Source organism: Sarcophilus harrisii, chromosome 6, assembly GCF_902635505.1.
Source record: "Sarcophilus harrisii chromosome 6, mSarHar1.11, whole genome shotgun sequence".
NCBI classification, from domain to species: Eukaryota; Metazoa; Chordata; class Mammalia; order Dasyuromorphia; family Dasyuridae; genus Sarcophilus; species Sarcophilus harrisii.
This window is the reverse complement of record NC_045431.1, coordinates 71,188,949-71,216,478: the sequence shown is the minus strand read 5'-3', so window position 1 is coordinate 71,216,478 and position 27,530 is coordinate 71,188,949. Positions and strand designations below refer to the sequence as shown.

The 27,530-nt window shown below is 36.7% G+C and overlaps 1 protein-coding gene across 3 annotated transcripts in view; it reads left to right on the top strand.

Moving 5' to 3' along the window:
* TTC29 (tetratricopeptide repeat domain 29) overlaps positions 1-27,166 on the top strand; it is a 262,443-nt gene extending 235,277 nt beyond the window's left edge. For 2 of the 3 annotated variants that reach the window (XM_031942002.1, XM_003773156.3), the window contains exons 12-13: positions 25,574-25,640; positions 26,395-27,166. In XM_031942002.1, coding sequence (XP_031797862.1) covers positions 25,574-25,640; positions 26,395-26,425 — 98 coding nt within the window. In that variant the 3' untranslated portion in view covers positions 26,426-27,166. The remainder of the gene's footprint in view (positions 1-25,573; positions 25,641-26,394) is intronic. The other variant, XM_031942003.1, reaches the window with a different exon arrangement.
* Positions 27,167-27,530: the final 364 nt, after the last annotated feature.

Sequence of the window (27,530 nt, the reverse complement as noted above, 5' to 3'; positions counted from 1 at the left end):
AAAGAGACAAAGAGAATCCAGGATTAAGAAAATGAGGGTCTTGGTGAGACCACATCAAGTATATTCTATTTGTCTCTGGGTGCTGCATTTTAGGAAGTTCATCATGAATCTAGAGGGAGTTGAAAAGATAAAAGTCCTCAAAAAATATTCCATATAAGACTCAGTGGAAGAATCTAGGATGTTTAGATTAGAAAGAAATGTGGGGAGGACAGAATAACTGTCTTAAAGTGTTTGAAGGGACATCAAAGTAAGAAAGATGATGAACTTGTTCTACTTGGTCCTTTGAGGCAGAAATATCAGCAATGGGATTAAAGCTAGAGACACAAATTCTGGTCTAATGTAAAGGAAGAAATATATATATATGTATATATATTTACATACATATATATATAGGTAGGTAGATATATATACATACACGTATATATAGTTATTTATTATATAATCATATATTACATATAAATATTAAAAATATAATTCAAGTAGTCCAGAAATGTAATGAAGTGCTTCCAAAAAGAGTAGATGTCCCCTCATTAGAAGTCATCAAACTAAAAAGAAAAAACCCTTGTCAGAAATGTTTTAGGTTAAGGTATAGGTTAAGACTAGATGATGATCCCTTTCCAACTTTCCAACTCAGATTCTGTAATTATGAGCTACATACACAGCCATTTCCACTAATTCACCAGATACTGTAATATCACTTAAAAAGTGAGAAAATTACACCTTTTGAGAAATTGGGTCTCTGGGGCATCTGGGTGGTGAAGTGGATAGAGTACCAACCTGAAGTCAGGAGGACCTGAGTTCAAATCTGGTCTCAGACCACTTAACACTTCCTGGCTGTGTGACCCTGGGTAAGTCACATAACCCCAATTACCTCAGACCCCCCCAAAAAGAAGGAGACAAATTGGGTTTCTGTGTTCAAAATTGTTTCTAGACCTAGCTCTGATATTAGCAAGGTGACCTATAGCAAATTCTATAACCATTCTGGGCTCAGCTCCCTCAAAATGATCATCACACTAAAATCCATCTTAAAAATATGACTTTACTGCCTAAACAGCTTAATACTCATTTTTTGTTTTTTTTTTAATTTCTTATTTAACTATCCTCTTTCTCCTATTTTTTACTCCTAGTCACCTTCTCAACTTTCTACCAGGGCTTATCTGCACTTGCATCTAATTCTTATCATGAATAGGTGATATAGGGCATAAAGCACAAGACTTGGAACCAGCAAGACCTAAGTTCAAATACTGCCTTGGATATTTACTAGTTAAGTGACCCTAGACAAATGAGTTAATCTTTTCTCAGCCTCAGTTTCTTCACTTGTCAAGTGAGCATAATAAGATAATGCTTATTTCAAAAAGGTTTTATAGAAATCAAATGAGATAATTCCAGCAAAGCAGGGGCATTCAACTCAAATGGAAATTAGAGCCCACTATCTAAGAATCTCAGAATTAGAAAACCACATCTTAACATTATTGGTGGCCTATTTTATTTTTATTTGCTTTGTTAAACATTCCCAAATTTACCCTTTTAATGTCAGGCAGCATGTTGGACAGCTCTGATGTAAAGCACCTTAGAACCTTGAAACTTGTGGTGGGTATTATTGTACTACCCCTATATAAAGAATAGCTACTTTATCATCAGGGATCTTTCTTCTGCCCCTTCCCTTTGGTGGAAAAACAACACAGCTGTCATTCTGAGCCAATGTTCTGCCCTTCTCTGGGCAGTGTGGTACCATGGAGAGAAGCCTGGGTTTGGAATCTGAGTGACATGGCTGTATATACCAGACTGGGAAAGCAGGGGGAGCCAGGTTATCAAGGACTTTGGATGCTAAATGGGATTTTATATTGGATCCAGGAGGTGATAGAGTCACTGGAGTTTATAGAGTTGGGGGTGGGGAAGGGAAGTGGGAGAGACATGATCAAATCTGTGCTTTTGGAAGATTTTGTTTTTACAGCTAGACCACAGTTCTGTAAAAGAGCTCTGAATCCGGCATAATTTCTACTAAATCACTTAAAAATGAGGAAACTGAGTGACTTATCCATTTAAATAATATATCCCCAAAAGCTTGATAACCCATATAAGTACCAGTTATTAATAAATATCTACCCTTATTCTCATCATCACCAAAACCACCACTCTCCATAGCCAGTAACCTATAAAAATGCAAAACACACACAAAAAAGGGGAAAAGAACCTAAGGACAGTAGTTAGTGTGACTGATTCACTCTTGAATTCTTTCACTGTAAACCATCCACTTCTAATTCAATCTGACACGGCTAATTTTGGCATTAGAGTTTGGAATGAAAATCAATATCCATTTTGAGCTTGAGAAAGAGTTACTGTACCGTGGGTCGAGTAGGGCATTGCACTTACTCTCAGCAATCTGAAAAGGATGATGATAGAAATTCTTCAATTGCTCTGCTTTAAGAAGTTGAAATGATTATTCAGATTAAATTTTTATCGTCTTGAGGAAATCCCAAGAATCAGGATGAGGATCCTTCCAACTCTCTGTAAAAGGCAGTTTTGGCTCAGTGGTAAAGTGCTGTGACTGGAGTCAGGTTCAAATTGGTCTCAGACACTTATTAGATTGTGTGATCCTGGGAAATCATTTAACTTCCATTTGTCTCAGTTTTATCATCTGTTAAAAACAAGGCTGTTGTGAGGATCAAATGAGATATTTGTAAAGGGTTTAGTACAGTATTTGGTATATAGTACCAAATTATTTCCTTCCTTTTGAAAAAAATTCCCAATTTCTGGCCATTGTTTTTGGTGGGTTTTTGTTGGTATGTTTTTTTTTAAATGAGAATTCTTGAATAAGTTTTTCACATGAGGTTTAAAGACTTTGTTCTATTCTTCTGTTCTTAATGTCTTTGACTAACACACTTAAGCAAACCTTTGATTAAATTAGATATTTAAAATCAGTATCAGTACACTAATGCAAAAAGCACCTACTATGTACAAATCACTGAATTGTAATGATGAAAAACAATATAGTCTCTGCCTTGATTGTATCCTTCTATAAATTCCTCTGCAAGATATCAATTCAACCTACTCCTATTTGGTTTTCTTGGTACTGCATGGATGATGGTAGAGTTTATAGCCCCTCCATCAGTTCTCACTACATAACCAACTCACTTTCTTTTCTAATCATCATACATCCTTCTGATGATACCCTTCTGGTCATTTTTCTTCACACAGTGGTACACTTCAGGTACTGCCAGATGCAAAGATATACTTGATAACACCATTAAAAATACCTTTCACAACTGTCAATAATTCCTCCACTAAAAGCTTCTCAGCATTTCTAAGCTTCACTTCAGTTACTCCCATTTCCAAGCTCCAGCCAAAGTGGATGCCTAACTATCCCCCAAACAGACCCTCCATGCCTTTGCTTATATATGCTTCCATCTTTCTGAATACTGGACTAGAAATTTTGTGTGTTTATGAGCATGTGCCTATGAACCCCTTTCTCAGAATGGTTAAGTGCATGAAATAAAATACATAATATATTTTATTATAGCTTTTTATTTACAAGTTAGATTCATGGGTAATTTTGCAGCATTGACAATTGCCAAAACTTTTGTTCCAGTTTTTCCCCTCCTTCTCCCCTCCCTCCCCCCCCCCCAGTTGGCAGGTTGACCAATACATGTTAAATAAATACATAATATTTTAAAGGAAACCAACTTCTATTGAAATCGTTACCAAATTCATTTTTTAAACTCATTTCATGATCTTCAGCCCAAGAACCCCTGAATCTAGAATATCATTCCTTTTATGCACTCTTTAAAGACCAACTTCAGCGTTCCCCTCCATAAAGCTTTGTCTGAGCTCCCCTTGGAGGCAATAATATACTCTGTCCCCTAAGAGTTCATAAAGCATTTTGTTGTGTACCCCTCTAATCAGACAAATATTAAAGTCAGTTCTTGCAAGAATAGCTTGTCAGATCTTCAGTGTGATCATTTATACCTCACAGATCAGCTAACACTACAAATCAGGATCTTAATTTATTCTTTTATTGATTTCTATACATAAGAAAATGATGGAGAAAATCCTAAAGAATATAGACTAAACTTAAAAGTGTGTGATCAGTATGTTACTAGATAGCTGGTTCATTTCCCAGCACACCCTTGCCTCCAAATCACTTATCATTGTTTGTTTATAGTCACATGCATTGGATGTCACCTTGTTAGGTTGTGAGTCCCATGGGAATGGGAATGTGTCTTGTCTAATCTTTGCTTCTTCTCAAATCTCTATCACACTATTCTCTCTTACAAAGGAGCGTTTTAATACATGTTGGCCAAATCAACTTGAGTACATATAAATATGCTCATTTCTATTTTAAAAAATAATGTGTTATATGATAAAAGTTAGATAGGGTTGTTGTAACCATAAAATGGGTCAGTCAAGGCCATAGCTAACAATTCTCTTAAAAATGGTTTATGTCAGTTAATAAGGTGTGAACTAGAGTTGTGGCAGGGAGAAGGATGAAGAAAGTTCAGGATTTACTGACTAATTAGACATATAGAACAGTCTTCTAATTTTAGGGGTTCAGTGTTGAGGTATTGGTCTATTCCCACGGGTTTAGAACTTAGGGAAATTTTCACTGAAGAAGATGATGCTTAAAGCAATAGGCTGTATCAGTACACATTTTAACCCAAGAAAATGATTTTTTAAAGGGTGAGAGGCACTGAGGAACTAGATCATAGAATCATAGATTTAAAGAAATGAACTTGAAGATCCTATTCTTTCCATTTTACAGATGAGGAGACTGAGGCTCAGAATGACTTAAGTGATTTATAGGACTATGGAATCTTAATCAGGGTTATTTACAGCTAGACAGTGTCCTAAACAAGATTCAAATTTATGTCAATGTAAATGATACCACCAAATTTCCATCCACGGAGAGAAAAGTCTTTGAGCCCTGAAAGCTATGTATTCATCAAAAAGCACCCTAGAAGGCACTCTTGGGGTTAGAACATTGCCTTTTCAGGGGAGAACACCAGCCTCTTATGGGCAAAGACTATAGGACATCCCAAAGGCTTATCCCTTACTTCCCCAAGCCTAGAAGTGTTGAGCCCCTTGCTTCAATGAATTTGTCTACATAATAAGGTAGCAAAGTTGGTTGTTTCCTCATACTTTGTACCTGATGACTAGCATGGCGTGGATTTGTAAGCCCTTCTTTTAGCCAATCTCACTCCCAAACCTTCCAGTTTTCAGGTGAAGATAATCTATGTAAAATTTTATCTTTGATAGAAAATGAAGCAGGGGGAGGGGGGCCCAAAAGGAAGGCATGATTTGCCATAGTAAAAGTATCCCTCAACTCTTACTGGAATGAAAATGAGCTGAGACAAAGTTAAACGGAACTCAAAGCTCATAGATGAACAGACTCTGAGAGTTGGAAAGAATTGTCACAAAAGCAGGAACTAAAAACTCAGATCACGAACTCTTTTAGCTGGGTTGTCAGAATATGGCTTCCTTCGGGGACACTGACTCTTCTAGCAGAAAGCGGTACCATGACAATACAAGTCTCTGAGCAAGGGCCCCTTTCCGTCCTTCATGGCGGGAGTTCATCACCTTTCTATCTAGAGAGGGTCAATCAATGAGAGCCAGAGAAATTTGGGTTTAAGGTATGACCCTAGCCCGTAAAGCCCAAGATATCTTTCAAGGTTTCAGCAATCCAGATTGATTTTTTTTAACTAGGGAAAAGAGGCTATTCTCCATCTGGTTTTTTTTTTTTTCTCCTATCCTTAATCACTGATTAGGAGTTGCTTCAGTCAAAGTGAATTCTTTTAAAGGCTTTAACTTATAAAGGTCAAAGTCTCCTATTTCATCCAGGGCCATCTGCAATCATCCTGATCTATGTCTGGCCACTGGACCCAGATGGCTCTGCAGGGGAAACTGAGGCAGGTGACTTTGACATCCTTCCCTCACTTAAATCCAATTCTTTTGCCTGTCGTAGGATCTCTTTGAGAATGAAAGACAAACAACAAAACCGTCTCCAGCCATACTCAACCTACTTCCCAACTCCTAGCAGCTAGAATGTTTAAGAAGCCAACAAGAAAAAACTGAAGGGGGATTAAAAAGGTTATTGAGATAGGGAACAACAGAGGAGCCTAGTCCCTTATTAAAGGGCTAGCTCCCTCACCCTACCTTGGTTCATACCTAAAAGTCTCTCCACTAGCTCCCTCCTAGAATAGACTCTGCATCCCTCTGCTATTTTCTTCTATTCAGACTATATATATTCTTGAAGATATAATTGTTTTTGCTCAGTATTTCCCTCTCTCCCATTAGAATGTAAGCTACTTGAAGCAGACTATTTGCCTTATTTTCTATTCCTAGCATTTGACACAGTGGCTATACATAAAGGGACTATTGACTGATAGATTGAAGGTTGAGAGGAAAATCCCTTTCTACAAGAATTTCCCTTTGCCCCCAGCTCTGGGAACCTTGGAGAGTTCCTGTCAACTCACAGGACCTCCAACTATGCTTTCAATCTGGTTCTCTTACCCTCCCTATCAAATTGAGTCATTGGGGAAGTTAAAGAAGCTAAGAAAGGAAAGGTATCCAAGGAAAGAAAAAGCTGCAGGAATTAGGGGAACATGGTTCCCCCAGGAAGATGTGGCCCTTCATCAAGGGTTCACTTGTTGGAGTACAAGTGCCATCAAGGGTCCTTCAGATTTCTCACCAGGAAACAAAACTCCTTCCCTAGCATGGTTGTAACACAAAAATCCGGGGGCGGGGGGAGAAAAGGGGAGTCAGTGATAGTTCTAGAGTTTCTAGAAATGGGAAAAGCAAAAATAATAGCTAGTAAAAGGAGTAGGTCCAGATAAAAGTCAACTTATATTTAATGCAATTACTCAGAAGTCACGAAATCCAGAGAAATATTCAGACTCTCACAAGATTAGAGAAGTTCTAAGTAAATTTTCTATAACAAGAGATGACCTGACTTTAAATCACAGGTCTGGAGAAAATCTTTCCAGATAACCTTACACCTAAACAATTCCAGAAAGGTTCAGCCTTTCATTATAAACCATCCAAAGATATTGGTAACATATTACAACCATAATCCCTTTCAGGAAGAAGTTCTTAATATCCAATTTAAATCCCTGCTGCTACCTGTTAAGCCTAATCTTTTTAATTTTCTCTTCCATGAAATGAAAAAAACATTAACATTGTTACCTTGGTAGTCTCCCTTTATATAATTTTTTTCAGAAAATTTTAAGGCTGGAAGGGACCTTAAAAGTCATCTAGAAGGCTTTATCTTTTCTCTAGTTAAAAACTCCCAGTGTTTCATTGTGTATACTCTCTATCCATCTTAAACTATAATAAAACTCATGGCCATATGGATAATCTCTCTACCTCCCAAGGAAGTAGTCTTTTTTCCCCAATGGAAACAATTTTTTTTTCATATGTTAGTGTTCCCCCCATCTCATGTGGAGAGTCATAATCATTTGGGTGGAGAGAAGTCTTATATTTTGCCCTTAGATGTCAGCCTCCAATAAGGTCATCATCAGTTTCTCCATTTTGATTGACACCCCCTATTGACTGGAGCAGCCTAACTAGAAAGGAGGGGGGATTGTTGATCAAGAGTAAATTATGCAGCAAATAATAACACAGAAGGGATATTACTACTTGAGCTCAAAAAATATTTCAACCTGACCCGAGCAGAGGTCAGTCTGCAAAGGTAGATATATTTTTTCTTTCATGAAATGTTTAAGCCATATTTAGAAAGGATCCAGCCCAACCATAATAACCTTTTTCACGGAAAGGTTGAGATATATCAAAGGAATATTGCAATGAACTTATTTTTTTTACATATGGGGAAAGGTGGTTGGCTGAATGTGGATTTGTATGAAGATCTGAACAAGGTCAAATAAATCTCAAGCTTCACACACTTTATTTAATGTTTCTTTAACTAAAAAAATGCTGTATTCCAAATGTGAAATCTTATTACCTTTCCACCAAAACCTTCTCTTCTCCTGACTTCAATATGACTGACAGTGACACTACCAATCCCCCAGTCTCCCATGTTTGAAACCTCAGGCTGATCTTTCACTTTTCCTGAGTATAATTAGAGTATAATTGGATTAAAGCACCTCAGTTCAAATCCTGACTCCTTTTTATTCCTGTGTGATCATAAGAAAGTCACTTAACTTAGATGGTTTCCTCATCTATAAAATGAGAATTTCAGACGAGATTCATCTCATAGTTTAGATTGTTATGTCTAATTCTTAATTTCTAATTATGTCTAATGTATGTAATTCCTATTTTCCCTTTCTCTTCATATCCAGTCAGTTTCAATCTTACTTTCAAAACATTTTTGTCATCAGCCTGTTCTGTTTATGTCTTTATCCCCACCCACCTATACCAATGGTCTTTAATTCAAACAGAAAAGTAAAAAGTGGGGTGGGGGAGGGCTGGAGAACATTAAACCACACATAAGAATCCCTCTGAGCCACATATTGACTTAATTTTAAGATATAAAATTATATTTGCTTTACTGTGTTTTTATTTGGCTAAATATTTTCCAATTATATTTTAATCTAGTTTAGACCACTCTAGGACATTGTTGTGGGTCCTATGTGACCCACAGGTTGTGTTTTTTAAATTTCTGTAACCTAAACTACTTCAATGCCCTCCTAATACATCTTGCTTCTAATGATCCTTCCTAATGCTCATAAAAAAAATTGATCCTCCTCATATATGGACCTGATCATGTTAACCTTTCAAAATTCTGCTGTGGCTCATTCAGGTTGTCACCTAAAACAAATTCAAGAAGCCATTCTGTTTTTCCAATCTTTATAGCACATGACATACTCTTAAATGTCCCATATTTTCCAGTCTCCATAATTTTCTTTTCTTATTCCTTATGCCTGAAATACCCCCCCCCTCTTCCAACTGAACTCCTAACTCATCCATTAAGTACCAACTTCTCCATCACCTCCTCCATGAAACAAACCTTGTCTACCCAATCTGTAACTTCCTCCCTTGCTCCTAGATCTCACAAAGTACATTTGGGTAAAAGTTTGAATATCACATTCTTTAGCCCAACTAAGATATATGTGATTATTTGTGTTTGTTCATAACCTTCCATTGAAGTATAAAGTCCATGGGGGCGAGGACTACTTATCTTTTCTCCTTTGAGTCACCCCCACTTCCCAACACTGTACTCTGCACATGACTGACACTTAAATAGAGCTTTTCAAATTGAAATTGTTGAGATTTTCAGTAAAAGAAGAAGCTGGGAGGGAGGGAAAGAGAGAAAGAAGAACAGGCCATGGTGTTATTTTAGCCCTAAATTCATAAAATGATAAACTGGTAAACTAAATAAAGAAAATTGTATTTACTATGTATAAAGCATAAAGTCATGGAGAAGCAGTATGTTCTAGAAATGAATTTAGAATTATGGAAGACTGTGTTTGAATCCCAGTTCTACAATTCTAAGCAACCTTCGGCACTTGGACATCAAAATTAATTCTCTCTGAGTCTCAGTTTTCTCCATTACAAAATGGTGGTAATGGTACTACCATTGCCCAGATTCGGAGATCACCTTTATAAAGTTTTTGAAATCCTGTCTCCAATACCCCCTAACTGTGTGACCCTGGCCAAACCAATTAATCTCTCTAATCCTCATCTATAAAATGGATTTAACAGTACCAATCTCAGAATTACCGTAAAATTCAAATAAGACAATATATGTAAAGAGCTTTGCAAATATTAAATCCTAATTTTTATCATTATTATTATTAGATAACATAACATATGCACATTTTAGATTGTATTTAATCTATTTAACATATTTAACATATGAACATCAGATTTTATTTAATAACATCAAAAAGAAAAATCAGATTTCAAAAACTATATTTATTACCTATCCTTTTAGCAAGCAGAATACGTTAGTACTTAACTCTGAAATTTCTATTTTACGTTCTATTTGTAATTTTCACATTTAGTTCTCTATTAAATCTAGGCAAGTTTTTTTTTAAGATGTAACAACTCTATTCATTATTTTAAAAACTAAATATTATATTAGCCTCCCGATCACATTAAGTGCAGATTAAAGTAGCCAAATAGGGACAGTAATGTTTGTATTACCTACATTATAGGCTGTTGTAAGGAAATTGCTTTGTAAATTCAATAGCCTTATATAAGTAAGTTGTTTTTATTATTAAAAACTAAAGAATTATTCATGTTCTCCTTGTTGAATTTTATTCATTCATTTGCAAGTACTGACTGAGTATCTACTATAGGCATGACATAGCACCATGCTCAGTAGGGACCACGAAGATGTATCTAAAGCATGATCCCTTAAGGATATATAATCCAGCAGGGAAGATAAGATATATAGAAAAAAAAAACTTTATTATAAAAAAAATCATAATAACTAATGTTTCTGTAGTACTTTCAATGTTTTAAATTATATGATTTTTTGAAACCTAAATTAACTGATATGAGTATGTATGTATATATATATTTATGTGTATATAGATATATGTGTGTATATATGTATATATTTATGAATATATATGTGTATATATATTTCCATATTATATATATAAAACTTGCTGGAAATTTAGACCCACCAACTAAGGATGATTATGAAAGACTTCATAAAATAGTTCTGAAATGAAAAGATGTGTTGATGTTTGGCTATTTCAATAGTGTCTGATTCTTCATGATCCCATTTGAGGTTTTTCTTGGCAGAGATACTAAAGTGGTTCGCCCTTTCCTTCTCAGATCATTTTACAGATGAGGAAACCGAGGCAAACAAGACTAAATGTCTTGCTCAGTGTCGGAAGCCAGATTTGACTTCAGGAAAACGAGTCATTATGACCTCAGGTCCCGGTCTGCTTCACCACCTAGGTGCCATAAGGATGTGCAAATTTCTCAGGGATGGAGATTGAGAAGTAGAGTCTAGTTGGATCCCCATGCAGCTGTGATAAAGTATTTTGTAAAATGACAAGGGGTAAAGAGTGACCAGTAAACCAAGCTGAGTGCAATGCAGGATGGATAGTGTCAGTAAGGAACAGGAGGTATGATCAAGGGCAGATTGATGAAAAGCCTAGAAATTCAGGCTACAGAGTATGTTCTTTGTTCCACAGACAATGAGGAATCTTTGGAGAGAATAGACTAACATGATCAAAGTAATAGTTTGGGAAGATTATTCGGATAGTAAGTAGCATGAAGGATAGATGAAAAAAGGAAGGAACTGTAAACAAAGATATTATTGATAAGGCTATTTATGGCATTAGTGAAAATGGCCAATAGCAATGAATGTGGACGGTCAGATCTAAACACCAAAAAAAAAAAACAAAACTATTTTCTTTAATGAAAGATTATCATTTTTTCCTGTATAAATGCAATCCTTTCTTTAAACAAATAACACTGTAGGTATTGGAACCTTACCATGTTTTATACCTGAAGAACTCGCCATCCAGGAAACAATCAGAGAATTCTGATTAACTGCTCTTTTTCGCTCCTTCAAAGAGACCTCAGTGAACATCTCCCTCTTTAATAATGCTCTCTATGTAAAGCCACGGTGCTCATTTTCCTTCCTGTGAGTTCGGAGCCCTTTACTAGGCCTAGTTTATATTTTATAGTTCAGTAAAGGTGGCCTCAGAGAGCCATCATTGATATGCTTAAAGCACTAGATTCCAGCTCCAAAGTCCTGTGGACTCTTGATTGCTCTCCTTCTCTTGAACACCATTCAAAATATGTTGTTTGTATAGCATCTTAATGAAAAGTATCACTCAACAGCAAGCAGGATAACAAGTGCCAAAGAGAAAAGGAGAATTTTATGATGAGATTTAAAACAAGGAAACAGGTCAGCAAGAGGGAAAGAAACTAGGGAGCAATCAATTCAAGGACATAGTTGAAATCAAGTGAGTCTTAAAGCCAGAATGCCCTTCAATAGATTATGGAGTGTGGAATCTCTTGGCATTAAAGTGCCTCCTTTACCCATGGGTAAGATTTATTTTATTTTACCTGTACTAAAAATAAATTGTCAGAAAAGGATTAATGGATTGTAGACCTAGCATTTAAGGGAATTTAGACAGGGAGTGGGTTGATAAATGTTTAACAACCAGCTCTCCAGGAAGGAAAAAAAAATACATACATGAGTTTAAACTTCATTACTTAGTATTTGCCCATTTCCCAAGTATAAATGTTGACACTGAAGATTTAATCATAGGTTCTATTCTAGTCAGCCAGTAAGATCTGACCTTAGAGGTCTTTCTGGAGGCGATCTTCTTTACATACCTGTTCCACAAGGACCCTCCTCTCCACTTCTGCCCCCCTGGGACTCTGTACTCCACTCCCTGAAGCTACCTGAGCCCTGATTGGTGAGCTTCCACCTTATCTTGCCTCAATCAAAGCCTCTAGAGTACTTTGCAGCCATCTGTTCCCTATTCCCATCTCTTATTCCTTCCTCTATAGTTCTCTTCTGGATGCTGTCACCTCTCAGCAGAATGTAAGCTCTTTGAGCTCAAGGACTGCCCTGTTTATTTGTATCGGTATCACCAATGTATCACCAATGCTTGGCCCAGTTTGGGCTTCAATCCGTATCCTTCTAAAGAATCCTGTGTGTGAGAAGGACTTCTCTGAAGTGACGGCAAATCCAAGATTCTAAGACCAGCACACTCTACAAAATAAACAGAATGTTAATTTATATCCAGTATTCTAGGCCAAAAAAATAGGAGTATCTGAGAACATTCACATATAAGGGCCTTTCTAAAATTAATAGTTAATACTACAATTTGCTGAAATTTAATTTACTTAAAGAGTATGAACTATGAAAATTGCCTCTTTTTTACCCATAGCTCTCAACTTGTAAGGAAGTATGTCTTTTTTCTGATATCCTGATAATCTGAAAAAAAATTTATTAAGGGCTTAATAAAAGAGGAAGAGACTTAAAGCCAGGAAGTAGGTTCAAATCCCACCGTTGCTATATATTTGCTGGCCCAAATAATGACATAGTACATGTGCATGGACACATTAACTCATACGTCTAGAGAAGTCACTTAGCTTCTTATTGCTCTAGGTATTGCTCTAGCACTGTGAATGGCAAAGAAGGTGCTGAGAGTTTCTTCACTTGGAATTTCCTTTTTCCAGAGAAATCACAGTTCTCCCAATGCTCTTTCACCATTTCCTCTTTCTACTACCATAATTCACACCATGAAAAAATTCAGAATTCCATAAAAGGCTCACCAGTAGCCTATAAATGATGGAGGCAATTTTCATCCCTCTTCCAATGAGCTGGCCTTCCTCCCTGATGACCGAGACAGATTTCCATCCTTCCAAACCTAAGGGTTTGGACGACCCTCCCAGAAGAATAGGAGCAACCTTGGCTCATTGGACCTGCATCAACTCATTGACTCATGCTATATAGCCAAAGGCAGAATCCACATTAGCAGTTTTTCCATATCATGACAAGGTCTTTCCTTTCTCCATGTCTTGACAGAAGTCCTCCAGCTCCAAAGTCCTGTGGACTCTTGATTGCTCTCCTTCTCTTGAAGAACCTATCTGTCCAGATAATCTCCCTTTTTTCTTGGTCCCAGAACACTCTATAAACTTGCCACTCTCCAAGAACACCACCTGTCCCCAACCCAAGCTCCATCCAGGAGAATGGGTCATGGGATTCCATCTCTTGGAACCACATAAGCACTGAAAGATTCTATTATGGCCTCCCCTCTTGGCCACTTGAGAGACAACAGATTTGGGTGTCTACCTCTCCAACATTGTCATTAGTAGACTCCTAGAGAAGCCACTAAAAGTTATCCCCAAGTAAAGATCAATCTACACATGTATCATGTATGCAAGAACACAGGGACACAAGCCCGTAATCCAAAATCACCCAGAGCAGTCGAACACAAAGTGGACAGAAAAAGGGAACTTGAGAATCAATTGTATGACATAGGAGACCCTGGCACAGGACCACCCAGCATGGTGGATCCTCATCAGAGAGGGAGGGAAGGAGGGAGGAAGGAGGAAAGAAAAAAGAAAGGAAGGAGGAAAGAAAGAGTGAAATGACATTTCCCTTTGAGCACCTGAGTTGCTGATAGGGTGCTCAAAGCATGGGCAATAATGGCTCAGGGCAGGTCTAAGATTTTCAGGAATCTCTGCGTACATGGTTTTTATTTCTCATTGTCCTCACCTTCCTGGAGAAGAATGACGGATAGCCTTTCTTCATGGTATCCTGGCTTTTAAGAGTACAGTTTTATTTGTTTTTTATGACCAACTTCACGCTTGTTAAGTGTAATTTTTGCTTTATATAACATAAAAAAACACATCTGTGAGAAGGGGGCCCCATGAATTAACAAGAATGGCTGGACATAAGACAAGAAATCTTTTTAAAACGAATGTCCAAATTAAATACCTTGGATAGGTCGGCCTTCTGGGTTTTTTTTTTTTAATGAAACCCAAGCACACCATTTCTGTTCTTCAGAAATAGTTTCTCTCAGGTTTATATTGAGCTTGTCTAATGGCATATTACATAAGTAAGGGCTTAGTTCGGACATCAGGATTTTACATCCTAGATGCGTCCTAAATCCTTTTTTTGATCAATCTGATTTTGAACAGATCTCTATTGATTTCTTCTACACGTGTTTATGGCATTTGTTTTGATATATCTGGGATAAAAAGCCAAATTAGCAAGGATAATCAATTTTCTTGGTGATAAAGAATAGCCAGCCCTTTAGTACCTTGAAAACATTCTTTCAAGGGAAAAAAAAACACACACACAGCAACAACAACTAAGGTGTTGTAATAAATGGATCGATTTATTCAATCACTGGGTATAAAAACATTAGCCTTGGGAAAGAGCCTTCCTCAAAGAGCTTTAGCTGGTCAGTTTCACTTGTGTGGTACCAAATTATTTGCATTTTTAGAGAAATTTCATGTCTGCACTGAGCTCCGTGGAAAACATGAATAAATTGCTTTCTTTCCCTCTTTTTCTGACTTTATGAAACTGAATCCATTAGGGGTTGAGTCAAAAATATAATGAAACGAAGGCAACAGAAGGACATAATGGAAACCCTGGATTTGCCTTCCATAGTCCAAGCTCCAGCTGTTCTCCAGCTTATGTGTCAAGTTATGTGGTCGTGGGCGAAGTGGGGTCCCCAAGTACAGAGAGGGGGGGAAACTTATTTTTTTTAACTGCTACATTAAATACATGTCTCTAAAGCAACGAAAAATTAAATAATGAACCAAAGATTAAGAATTAATTAGAATAGCAGCAAGCGGCTCCCCACAGATTAAAACTCCGGTGAATCAGCACCGCCACGCTTGTTAATGTGACACAGTTGCCTAACAGGCTCCTGTGTTCCTCACCTTGCTTCCTTTGTGCATATGGAATTATTCTGGTGTCTCAACTGCACTGAAGGCAGGCTCTGACTGATCTTGTTACTAAGCATGCTGGTAGGATCTTTTGTAAGGCAGTCAATAAAAATGAACCAATGCACATGTCACTCTGGGAAAGACTCAGTCCAAAGGTGTTCATTTCGTAGATCTTATTTTTCCTCCTTTTCCTCTTATGTTTGGAACTTGAAAGGACCTTAGAGGTCATCTTGGACAACATTACTTTACAGAAGAGGAAATGGAGTTCAGAGAAGTTAAGTCATTTCCCCAAATTTGCATTGTTTTTTAAATGGCAAAGCCAGGATTTGAACCCAGGTCTCCTGAAACCAAACTCACCCCTCTTTCCTCTCACTATCTTTATTAGATTCATGTCTATGAAAAATTAAACAGAAGGGTAAAAATCTTACCTGGGGACCCACAATACTGAAGAAGAAATCAGAATACTTGAATTAGACTCATCTCCACCACTAATTAGCCATGATTTTGCATGTCATTCACTCCCTAAGCTTTTAGTTTCTCCTTTTGTTAAACTGAGATGATAATCCTTACCTTGCCGATCATCTAGGGCTGTTATAAGGACAATGCTTCATCATGCTGTTGCGTTACAAGAATTATGTCTACATACTAGCAGGCAAGTCTTAGAACCACCTGAGAATCAGAAGATAAACAACTTTCCTATAGTCAGCTAGTTTCAGAAACAAGACTGCAACCCCAAATATTCCTGACCTCAAACAAAACACTTAATCTCCTATTGCAGTACCGTCCCTGTCTTTCTTTATTTTAAATTGTTACCCCAAACAGATGAACACATATTATTACCTTGGTAGAAATATCCATCCAGGACTGAGTAAAGTAGTAGGTCTTACATTTCTATAGCACTTTTTACCTGAAGGACTTGGAGAAAATTGGATAACTCAACTACTATGTTCACAGAAACCCAAGAGATCCATAATGTCATTGCAGATCACAACCCATCCTATGCCATCTTTACCGATTCCTTCTCCTAAGTTCACCATTTCAGGGTCCATCCATCCACATGCAGGGGATCTTCTTCTTTTTCCTTGGTTTTACAAGGATATCAGTAGAAAATGTGGACTGTCCAACATAATTATCCCTCACTACCAACCATATATGCAACCCATTTTCTTCTCCTATTTTTCTTCAATGTCATCTTTTACTATTTTTCTTTGTAATTCCCTATTTAATTATGTTCTAGCCCACTGTGGATTTCCTCACCACCCCTTGGATGAATTTGGATTTGTAACTCATGAAGAAACTCCTAAACAAATAATAATTAGCACATCATTCCTAAGAAGTTCAATAAGCATATAATAGGAATATGAAATAACTTAAAAGTTTAGTCTTTATCCTATCTCAAAATCATTTACTTCTCAACTAGATGAGACATAAAAAGAACATGCCTTAATCAACTTCCCAATGTTTAATACAGCTTTTTTAAAAAGTCACTGAAAGTATTTCAAATAGATCTTCCTATATTTACGTTCTAGGTTTTTATTCCTTGCTCCTCAACCAGTCTACTTAATGAAAATAATTTAATATCATCAGTTTATCCTCAAGGATCAGTTCAAGACGATGGATGATGAGAACGGCTGGATGGGAATGTTTCCCTCCAGGCAGCCAGGTGGCACTGTGGATCTGGAGTCAGGAAGACCTGAATTCAGATTCAGCTTCTAGCTATGTCTCTGGGCAAGTCACTTAATCCCTTTCAACATCAGTTTCTTCATCTGTAAAATGGGGATAATAATAGTACCTATTTCCCAGAGTTGTTGTGAGGATCAAATGGTTCAATATTTGTAGAGTGCTTTGTGAAACTAAAAAGTGTTATATAAATACGATTATTATTATTATTATTATTCGTCTACTCCAATTTAACACTGATCAAGCATCTTGTGCTAAACTAGAGAGCTATACTAGATTGTCCTAGGCAAGTACGACTCAAAAATAAAATGAACATTTCCTGCTCCCAAAGTTATATGCTACCAGGGAAAATTAAATACAAATAACTTTGGTGGAGAGCATGGACAGAGAGCATTAACATTGGGGAGGAATCAGGAAAGGCATCATGGAGGATGCTGATCTGAGGCGCTAAATGGAAAGAAAACTCATGAATGGTAAAGAATTAACCCATTCTGGCTGGAACCATGTGAAAGCAGTCTAGAGCAGTGATTCTTAACCTGTTTTGTGTAGACCTAGAGACCATAACAGTGGAACCTATGGTTGGCTTTTCAGAATGAATTCTTTTAATTTACAATGAAAGAAAATGCTAACTTTCAATTAGAGGTTAATGAAAATAAAGATTTTTTTCTATTTAAGTTCACAGACTCTCCCTTCTCTCCAAAATCAATCCACAGACCCCAGGTTAAGAATTCTAGTCTATCAAAAACAAATTGGAACCAGATTGCAAAGGACTTTAAATGACAGAGAGAAGTGTGTTTATTTTATCCTAAAAACAGTAGAGAGCCACCAATATTTCTTGAGTAGTAGTGAGTATTCTTCCTGATATGATCATGCATTTAGAAAAGATTTCTTCTTTTTGAAATATCTTGAGTGCTTTTGAGATGCTAATTGGAATCAAGTCCTAAAGATATATTCATTTCTAAACCTTTTTCTTTTAAATCAAACTAACCACAAAACGGTGACAAAGTAAAGATAAATGACCAGTATAAAAAAGCTAATTTTTTTTCATTTGGATTATTGTATCCATCTGTCAGTTTTGAGGACCTATAAATGCAGTGAAGGGAAAGGGACCATAATTAACCAGAAACTACAGTATGACAATCGCATAATCCAAGATTTATAGGGTGGCATTAGGGTGGCAGTTCAGGGGATTGCATTTGGACTCAATCATCACTAAGTACACTTTCTCTTCTAAATCTGTGATCCTATGAACTGGCAGTACAAGAGATTCTAGAGAAGTGAAAGGGATAATATCAAGAACTCTATACCCCAATTTTATAGGTCTTAAGAAAGCTTTTCTAGCTAATGGGGAAATTTGTTTTGCATGATTTCATATTGGTAATGGGTTTTCTATTTCTTGCCCTCTCAAAGAGTGGGGGAAGAGATGGGGAAAGGGAGAGAATTTGGAATTGAAAATAAAATTAAATCAATTAATTAAAAAATTTTATCAAAAAAAATGTTAAAGAAAGCTTTTAATCCTATACTGTAGCTACAGGGAAAATCAAGACACACTGAGAAATTCTTAAAGGTTCTAAAATGCTCAAGGGGCAATAAGACCAATCACATTAGAGCTGATGGTACCATCTCTCAGAGGTGTTCCTCAGCACTGAAGGAATCTAGCGGTCTTGCTCCATTTGATCTGTTTTATATCATAGGTGCTTAAGGTAGCAAATACTGCAATTTTGTCTTAGACCGTGCTTCTGGTCCTCTGAGAAACTATCAGCATTACAGGCTGCAAACATGGACAAAAGTCTTTAAAAGAAGAATTTCTATGGGCAAGCAGAGAAGAAATTCAGAAACAGCTTAGAATCAGCCAGAATGTTGGAATTAAAGATCTATCTGAAAACAGTCAAGTCACAGACCAGCCTGTACCTACAAACTGCCAGAGCTGTCAGCTGTTACTGCTCCGTTATGAATCTTTGGACAAAAGACAAATCCTTTGCCAAAGGAAAGCAGCGATCAGGAAAGGTAACACATCCTTGGACAGTGTGCCTCTCATGCAGTTTCCCAGATGTCCAGCTGTTCTGAAGACCATGTTCGTGGCCAGCAGTTGGCTTTTACAAGCCAACTTCCACAGAGCTAATTATGGTTCAGTTCTTTTCTGTTGCTTCCAACCCTTTCTGACCCCATTTGGGATTTTCTTGGCAAAGACACTGGAGGGGTCTGCCATTTCCTTCTCCAGTTCATTTTACAGATGAGGAAACTGAGGTAAACGGTTATGTGACTTGCTCAGAGTTGTACAGTGACTGTGACCAGATTTGAATTCAGGAAAATCAGTCTTCCTGTCTCCAGGTCCAGCATTTTATCTATTATCCTGCCCTGATAATGAGGGAGAATAGATAATGATGCCTAATTGTTTATCTGTGGTGAGCTATCAAAAAAAAAAAGGAAGCAAACAGAAAATAGCAGTCCTCTTATCAACTGACTCATTGGGTTTGGACGCAATGCTAATTAATTAAGATTAAAAGTTTGATTCTGATCGCCAGCTTGATAAGATTGAATCCTGGCAAATCAATTTGGCACTATGCCCCCAGAGTCAGCAAATTGTGACTAGCCTTTGCCCTAATGATGTGCTATACCCAAACAAAAGGAAAATGGCCCAGTTATACAAAAATCTTCATATCTGTTTTTTGAAATGATAAAAAACTAGAAACTAAGGGAGTATTCATCAGTTGGAAAATGACTAACCAAATTATGGTATATGAATCCTTCTGTGAAGAGGGGTGAAATGAAATGAACAGAAACAGGAAAACAATTTATACAATAATAACAACATTGTAAAGACAAACAACTTTGAAAGATTTAAAAACTCTTCTCAATGCAATGACCAATGTTTCCAAAGGACTGATAATGAAATAAATTACACACTACCTGACAGAAAAGTCTGCTTGAGATGCAGAATGAGACCTTTTCAGATATAGGTAACATGAACTTTGTTTTTTATTTGACTATATATGAGTTAGAAGGAAGGACTAGTTCTTTCTTTTTTTTTTTTTTTTTTTTTTTTTTTTTACTTTTTAAATGAGAGCGATGGCAAAGAGAAAGAGTAAAAGAACGACCAAAAGAAAAGAGAATCAAAGAAGGATGGCAAAGAGAGAGAGTAAAAGAATAACCAAAAGAAAAGAGAATCAAAGAAGTATCTTTTTTCCATTGAAGAGAAAAAAAACATAAGGGAAAACAGTTAAGCAGGACCACTTTGAAGGCTATAAGTTGTACTTATTATATACTTTAAAAGAAAAGCAAACTATATATAATAGAGATTTGCAGCCTTATGTACAATCTTCTTTTTCTGTTCTACTGTGATATATATACAAATGTCTGTTCTATTTGGTATTTGTTAAGTTCTAAATAGAAATTAAAATAATTTTTATAAAAAGAGAGAAAGTAGTAAACCTAGTCCCTAGACAGCTAGAGAAAGAGAAAGGATCATTATTAGTCCATTACCACTGTGAGAAAAACTAGTTTAAAGGTACATTCTTAATTGTTTGGTATTCATTATTCTCAAAAAGACAAATAAAAAAAATCTGGTAACATTTCCAAATCAGTCACATTTGAAAAGATCTCCTTCTCTAAAGGTGTACTTTGATGCAATTAGTTATTTATGATAGTTACTTCCCCCAATAAATTAGGGTAGGATTCATGCTTATCCATCATAACCTAGATATGCATGCCCCAGGAGAAACAGAATCATCTTTTCTTTTTTTCCTCTTAATTCCTAGGCAGAGCATTAATTCTTTGATAAGGTGTAAAAAAACCTCATCCTTTTGACATGGCCTTTTGTTCTGTCCTGGGTGAAACAGCCTACTCTTAGTGGAAAAGGGTGTAAGAGGAAGTAAGCTAAAGAGAAGAACAATTAATATATAACAAGCTCATGAATGCCAGGGAACAAGAAGTAGGTTGTGGCAAAAGCTACAGGCAGGTAAAATGAGAACTAAAGGATGGGGAGCGGGGCGGGGGGGAAGCCAATAGATTTAGGAGAGAAAAGTTGATTGATAAAGCAAGGTCCAATAGAATGAAAACTTTTTGAGGAACTTTTTTTTGTCTTTTTATGTGTATGATATTCCAGCATCTAGTGTAACATGTGTTTCATAATAAGTTTGAAATTATTATCTGTTGAATTAACTATATAGATCTCTGGGGAAATGGAAGTGGAGGTCCACCAAAGTGGGAAAGGGGAGTTGTCTTACCTATTTCTGGGTTAGGGTATGAGACCATTGCATTTTCTGCCAAGGTAAAAAGAGGTGTCCTATACCTGATGTTTTATTAGCCTAAGTGTTTGCATGGAAGTGAAGAGTCCCCAGAAACATTAGCCAAATGATGACATTCCCCGGAGAAATCCTGAATAAAGGCATGAGCCAAAGGGATTTTTTTTAAAGCCATCAAAATTGGACTCAGTATTCAGAAGTCCATAGAACAGGGTCACACTAGTCATACTTTTAAATTGATAGTATATTTTGGAGATCTACAAACCTATATTATATACACACACACACACACACACACACACACACACACACCTAAATTCATTCCTTATATGTTCTTCATTGTTGTGAAGAGAAAACTTGGTTTATTCTTCAAATATTGGCCATAAGCTGTATGGCCGATTTCTTAAGAGTAAACAAAGTTAAATATTAATTCTTCCCTGGGAAGTGATTTTCTGATTATGAAGCCCCACTGATGGCTTTTCTCAAAACGAAGCTTGGGGTTTTGGACTTGTTTGGATTTTTCTGCTTTGTTTTAGAGCATCATTGTGGTAGTGGTGGTTGTTTTCCACAGGATAACTGCCTTATAAAGCCTGTCTCTAATTAGGCAGTTCTCAGAACATTGATTTACCATTATTGATATATGGTGCCATTGAACCATTTGAAACATCCTCAGGAAAACCACATTCAGAGAGTTGTTCTTGAGATTTTTCAGCTCTTGGCAGGGGGAGGGATGATTCTCCTAAAGTAGAATCTAGTGGTCTAAATAAAATCTCAACTACCAAACTAAAACTTAATCTCACCATTAATAACGGCAACATGATGTAAATAGTTACTCTCAGCATTTGAACATTTCTTAGGTGTAGTAAAAGTATATTTGCCCCATAATCAATTTCACAGAACATAATTTGTGTTTTATTTTTATTAATAATTGCCCTCTGAATCATTTTAATAAGGTTGGTGGAAAGTCCAGCCTTTTACCACGAGGTGATCAACTTTTTGACAATAGCAGGGCCCAGCTTCGCTAATGGAATAATAGCCTTCAGGGTCTGGCTAAATGATATACGGGTATAATCAACCTCTGTGATGACTATTCAAAAGTAATCCCTTTAGCTTCCAACTGCAGCCTATATTTCACTGAGGCAAAAACCACACAAAGTCTCTGCAGACCGCAGGGATGCAATACAGCCTTCCCATCTGCACTGTGTGTGTGTGTGCTGGGCGCCGGGAGCTTTAAATTTAAGGTAATGGCTACTGTATATTCATGCGAGCCTAGAACAATACTGTTGATTTGTTGGAGAAGTGGGGAATTAGCTACCAAGGGCCCCATTCTGTAAACTCTGACGCAGTCCTTCTAAATGGTTTTCAGGTGGCCGTGCTCTGCAAGGAGGCGGCTCAAAAGGCTTTGCGTGCCCAAATTGCACAAACCTGTTCATCTTTAAAGCTGGTTCCTCCCATCCCACATGTCATCTATACATTTTTTCCCTCATGGGGAACCTGTGGTTCTCTAGTGTGAAGAGTGAACAATAAGAAATTTCTTTCTCAAAATGTAGTTCGGCACCTGTTCTGCAACTTTTAATCTTAAGAAAGCTGTCCCTGAAGTCGAGGTCATCTTCCAATCTCTTGTGACACCCCCAGATTCCCCCTGAAGCACCCAAGTCTTGCAATGTCTCCTTATTCTTTGACCGGCTCTCCTCCTTTTCTGGTTATTCATGTCAGAGAATCAGGGACTCACAGTGGGAAAGGGCCTCTGGTCTAACTCGTATAGTTAATTCAACAAGCATTAATTTCAACACTTACTATGTACCATGGACTATGCTAGGTATTGGGACCCCATGTACATACATGTTAAAAAAAAAAGTTCCTAAAAAAGTTTACATTCTATTGGTTCCTACTTCTATGCTAGTTCTCACATGTAAGTCATAATTAATGATGAGGTTCAGCCTATGTATATTTATTGGATATCTCCCTCCTACCCTTTGAGTTCCTTGCTATTCTGATTGAAACCAAAATAATTGTTTGTTTGTTTGTTTTGCTGAGGCAATTGGGGATAAGTGACTTGCCCAGGGTCACACAGCTAGGGAGTGTAAATTATCTGAGGCCAGATTTGAAGTCAGGTCCTCCTGACTTCAGAGCTGGTGCTCTGTCCACTGCACCACCTAGCTGCCCTGAAGCCAAAGTAATTTATAAGCCAAAAAACTGTGAATTTTAAAAATGAGGAATTTTAAGAATATTTACTCAAGTATTTAAGAAGTATATTATAATATATACATATTTTACATATGTGTTCATACATAATACATGTGTTTTAATTTTTATATAATTTAATACATAATACATATATTTTAATATATACATATACTTTAACATATTTAACATATTTGGACTACCTGTCATCTAGGGGAGGGAGTGGGGGGAAGAAGGGAAAAAGTTGGAATGGAAGTTTTGCAAGGGTCAATGTTGAAAAATTACCCATGCATATGTCTTATAAGTAAAAAGCTATAATAATAAAAAATAAAAATAATAAATAATAAAAATAACAAAAAGCTTTAATAAAATAAAAAAACAAATTTTTTTAGAGTGTATTATATAGATGTCAGCCAAATGTCATGTGAGATCCAAGAGTGGGGAGGATAGGAGGAAGAGAGAAGGTCTTTATGGACTTGGAGGAGAAGGAAATCATTATGGAAGGGGTAACCTTTGACCCGGGTTTCAAAGAATGGGTAGAAATTCATAGACCTATAGGAGAAGAGATGAGCATCCAAGCATAAGGAGTAGTGTGGTCAAAGGCAAAAAGTTTAAAAAAAAAAAAAAAAGGACATGTTTATGAGAGTGAATATTGAGTCTGGTTAAAGAATGGAGTACATTTAGCTGAGTATTATGAGATAAGATTGGAAACACAATGAATGACTAATATTAAGTACTTATGTCTAAAGTACTGGGGATTCAAACAGGAAAATATGGTTGTCTCTGTTCTCAGAATATTCACATTTCAAAAAGGTAACATAGAAGGTTTCAACTGCATGGTAAATGGAAAGTCTTATTTTTCTTGGGATACAGAGATATATAATCTTCTCTGATAAAATCCTATCAGTTTCTGATACCAAACCAAGAATTTGATGGCAAAAACTTTCTCTTGTGAGTTTTCAGTAGCTGTAGCCCTCTCAGAAGCATTTCCCAGTCCACATCTCCAGGAGGGATTGCTTCCCAGATGATGGCTAGAACCAGTAACAATGGTGGGCCATTCCCAAGCTTCCTTGGCTTAGCTCAGCAGTGGATGCTGGAGGTAATGAGGGAGGAGGTAGCCTTCTTTACAGTGATTTCTTCTCTAATAATGACTGAGAGGGTCCAGATTTGAAGCAGAGCCAGAAATTTGTTCCCATAGTTCTTAGCTTAGAGGTACTGGCCCATCTCCTTAGGTTGCCTTGCTACATTAGTTAAATTGGTTTGCTTGCCAAGATGGCAGCAATTGGTTTTGATAACCAGTCCCTTCTCAACAGAAATTACTTCCTTGGAGGATGGCTTCAGGGAAGTAGGATCAATGCTATTCCCTAAACTCTTGGGTCCTAAATTATCTCAGGTAAAAGTAGCATCTGTTGTACTTGCCGCCTCCTATTTTCCCCTCAGTATGACTTGCTGCTTCAAGGTAGCCTTGAATATCAGGATGAAACTGAACATTACTAGTCAAATGTGCTTTGAGAGAAGAGTCATGTGTCTAGCTCCTTCATCTAGCTACTCATTCAAAAGTTAATCTACCAATGGCACGGAATATTTCTTTGATTTGAAGGAGAGTGTAAGAGTGAAGAAATGATAAAATGTTTACTAATACTCATTATATGAATGTAGGAGCAATGGGACCAGAAGAGGGAAGAATGGACAGTAGAGATATTTTGACTGTAGAATAAATAATGTAAATTCAGTCTGATATTGGTATAATATGATGGAGATAGAATCAGTGATATAAAGAACTGAATTCTGCTTTAAATGATTTTGTAATGGCAAAATAATAAAGGATAAGGAAAATTATCATTGTTCCAACCAACTAGGATATAAACCAAAGTCGTCTTTAATTCCATATTGATTTAGATCATGCTTCCTATATTTGTTTGAATTACAACTATGCATTTATTTTACAGTGTAAAACATATTCTCTAGATATGTTTAACAGTTGTGTAAGGTACAATTGGTGAGACCAGTGCCCTTCAGAAGGAGTGAATCCTCAATCTTCATTAATTTGGGATTACTTTCTATTCACAAATGACTGGTTTTGGCAAACCATTAAATTTATTTAAATCTCAACCTCTATTTCTTAACAGATAAGTCTAGCGACTCCAAAAACGAGTGGCCTTCCAGACAATTGACCCCGGAATCAGACATTAACAGGTATGGCAGAGCTTAATATGGAAAATCTTATTTAATGAGGAAATAGAGGGAATGGTAGTGTGGACAAAGCAGAGCTGGGACATAGCATTTGGAGGTTTAGTTACATTCTTCAGTTGTATACTTTCCCATCTCTAATTCACTGGGATATTTCATCTTTCACTGTAATACATATGAATTTCCTTAACACAATAAATATCTGCATGTCATGGAGATATTCTAGCATTTAAAAATTATGTAACTTTGAGTTGTGCCCCCCATATACATTATGCCCTAGGTAGCTGCCATATTTGCCTATCCCTAGCCCTAGGGATACAAGGCACAGTATGTTCTGATTCTCTTAGACTGATAAACTGGTCCAAATTCAAGATAGTTTCCTTTAAATAAAGGTTCTTAACCTTTCTATGTGCCATAGAAAATTCTTTGGCAACATCGTAAATCCTACAGCCACCTTCTCCACATGAAGTTTTTAAATGCTTAAAATAAAATACATAAGATTCCATAACCAAATATACTGAAATATAATTATCCAAAAAATTAAGTTTATGGACTGCAGATAAAACTGAAAGGAACTTCAAATATACATGTTTACTTTTAAATTTACACAAAGTAGGAAGTTTTTCCACAATAGCTATTTTTATAATCTTCTGAAACACCTCAAAAATAGCTGGATTTTTAAAATCATATTCAAAACAGTTCTTCTTTTTGCTTAATGTCTCAAAGTAAAATGAACTCACATAATTCATTTTTCTTTCAGCAGTTCGGAGGATGAGGAGTATAATTATTAAAGAGACTTGAACAGTTAAAAATCAAGAGGATATAAAATCACCTTGAACCTTGAGAATTTATTAAGATAAGAAGATTAATTTAGGTACAGACTGGCACAATAAAACCCACCATAATTATGTATTTATACAGTCTTGTAATTCACAAAAATCACCAATATGGTAGTCTATTAAAATCCATTAAAAATAAAATACCCCCCCAAAAGATTAGAAAAAATTATCGCTCAGCAAGAAAATGAATGACACATTAAAATGGTCATTTTTTTCTTCTGTCTCAAGAAGAGTGATACTAGAAATTAAACGTTTAGCTAATTGTTTCAAGTAGATACATTTAAGGTTTTTTCTAAGTCAACAAAAAAATTAGTACTTGCTAAAATTCCAGAGATGCTTTTCTATAAGGAATGAATCTTTTTGCAAAAAGGTACCACTGTGTTCTTCGGGGCCATTGCAAATAACTCATTGTCCCTGCTTAGAAAACCCATTGTCTGTTGTCTTAGCTAACAATATGGAACCTCCTCTACCCAGATCAACAGTGATCAAGTGAAATCACTACCTATAGAAACCTAGGATCTGGAGATCCTTAAAGATCATCCCCTTGATAAGCCCAAAAAGTTTGGTTGAAGTGAGTAGAAGCAGCCCCTGACACATTTTTAAAAGTACATGGGGTTTTTTTGGGGGGGTAATAAGTGCTAGAGAACTCTGTGAATATGTAAATCTGTTATAATATAATAAAGACTTTTTGCCTCTTTTAATCTCTTGTCTTTTGCTATGTGATCATTCACTTTTCTGTTTGGCACTGTGATTAAAGTTCTACCAGCATCCATTTCTCATGCCTTCTCGTGTCACTGAGAAGACTCCTGAAAGCCCCGCCGTTGGACAGCAGCATCTCTGGTCCTTCTGAGATCCTTCTAAGCCAGAAAGGTCCCACTTTGGAGTGGAGGTAGTGCTTACTGCCTGAAAGACTAGGCTAGCATAGTTCAGGTCGTCCAAAATCCTAACACTGGTCTCTAGCACAGCCAATCTCCAGGCAATAAAGAGTCCCAAGAACCTTTATAACCTGTCTACTAAGAAAGAGAGGGGTTGTAATCTGCTTCAGAGAAGAAGATAA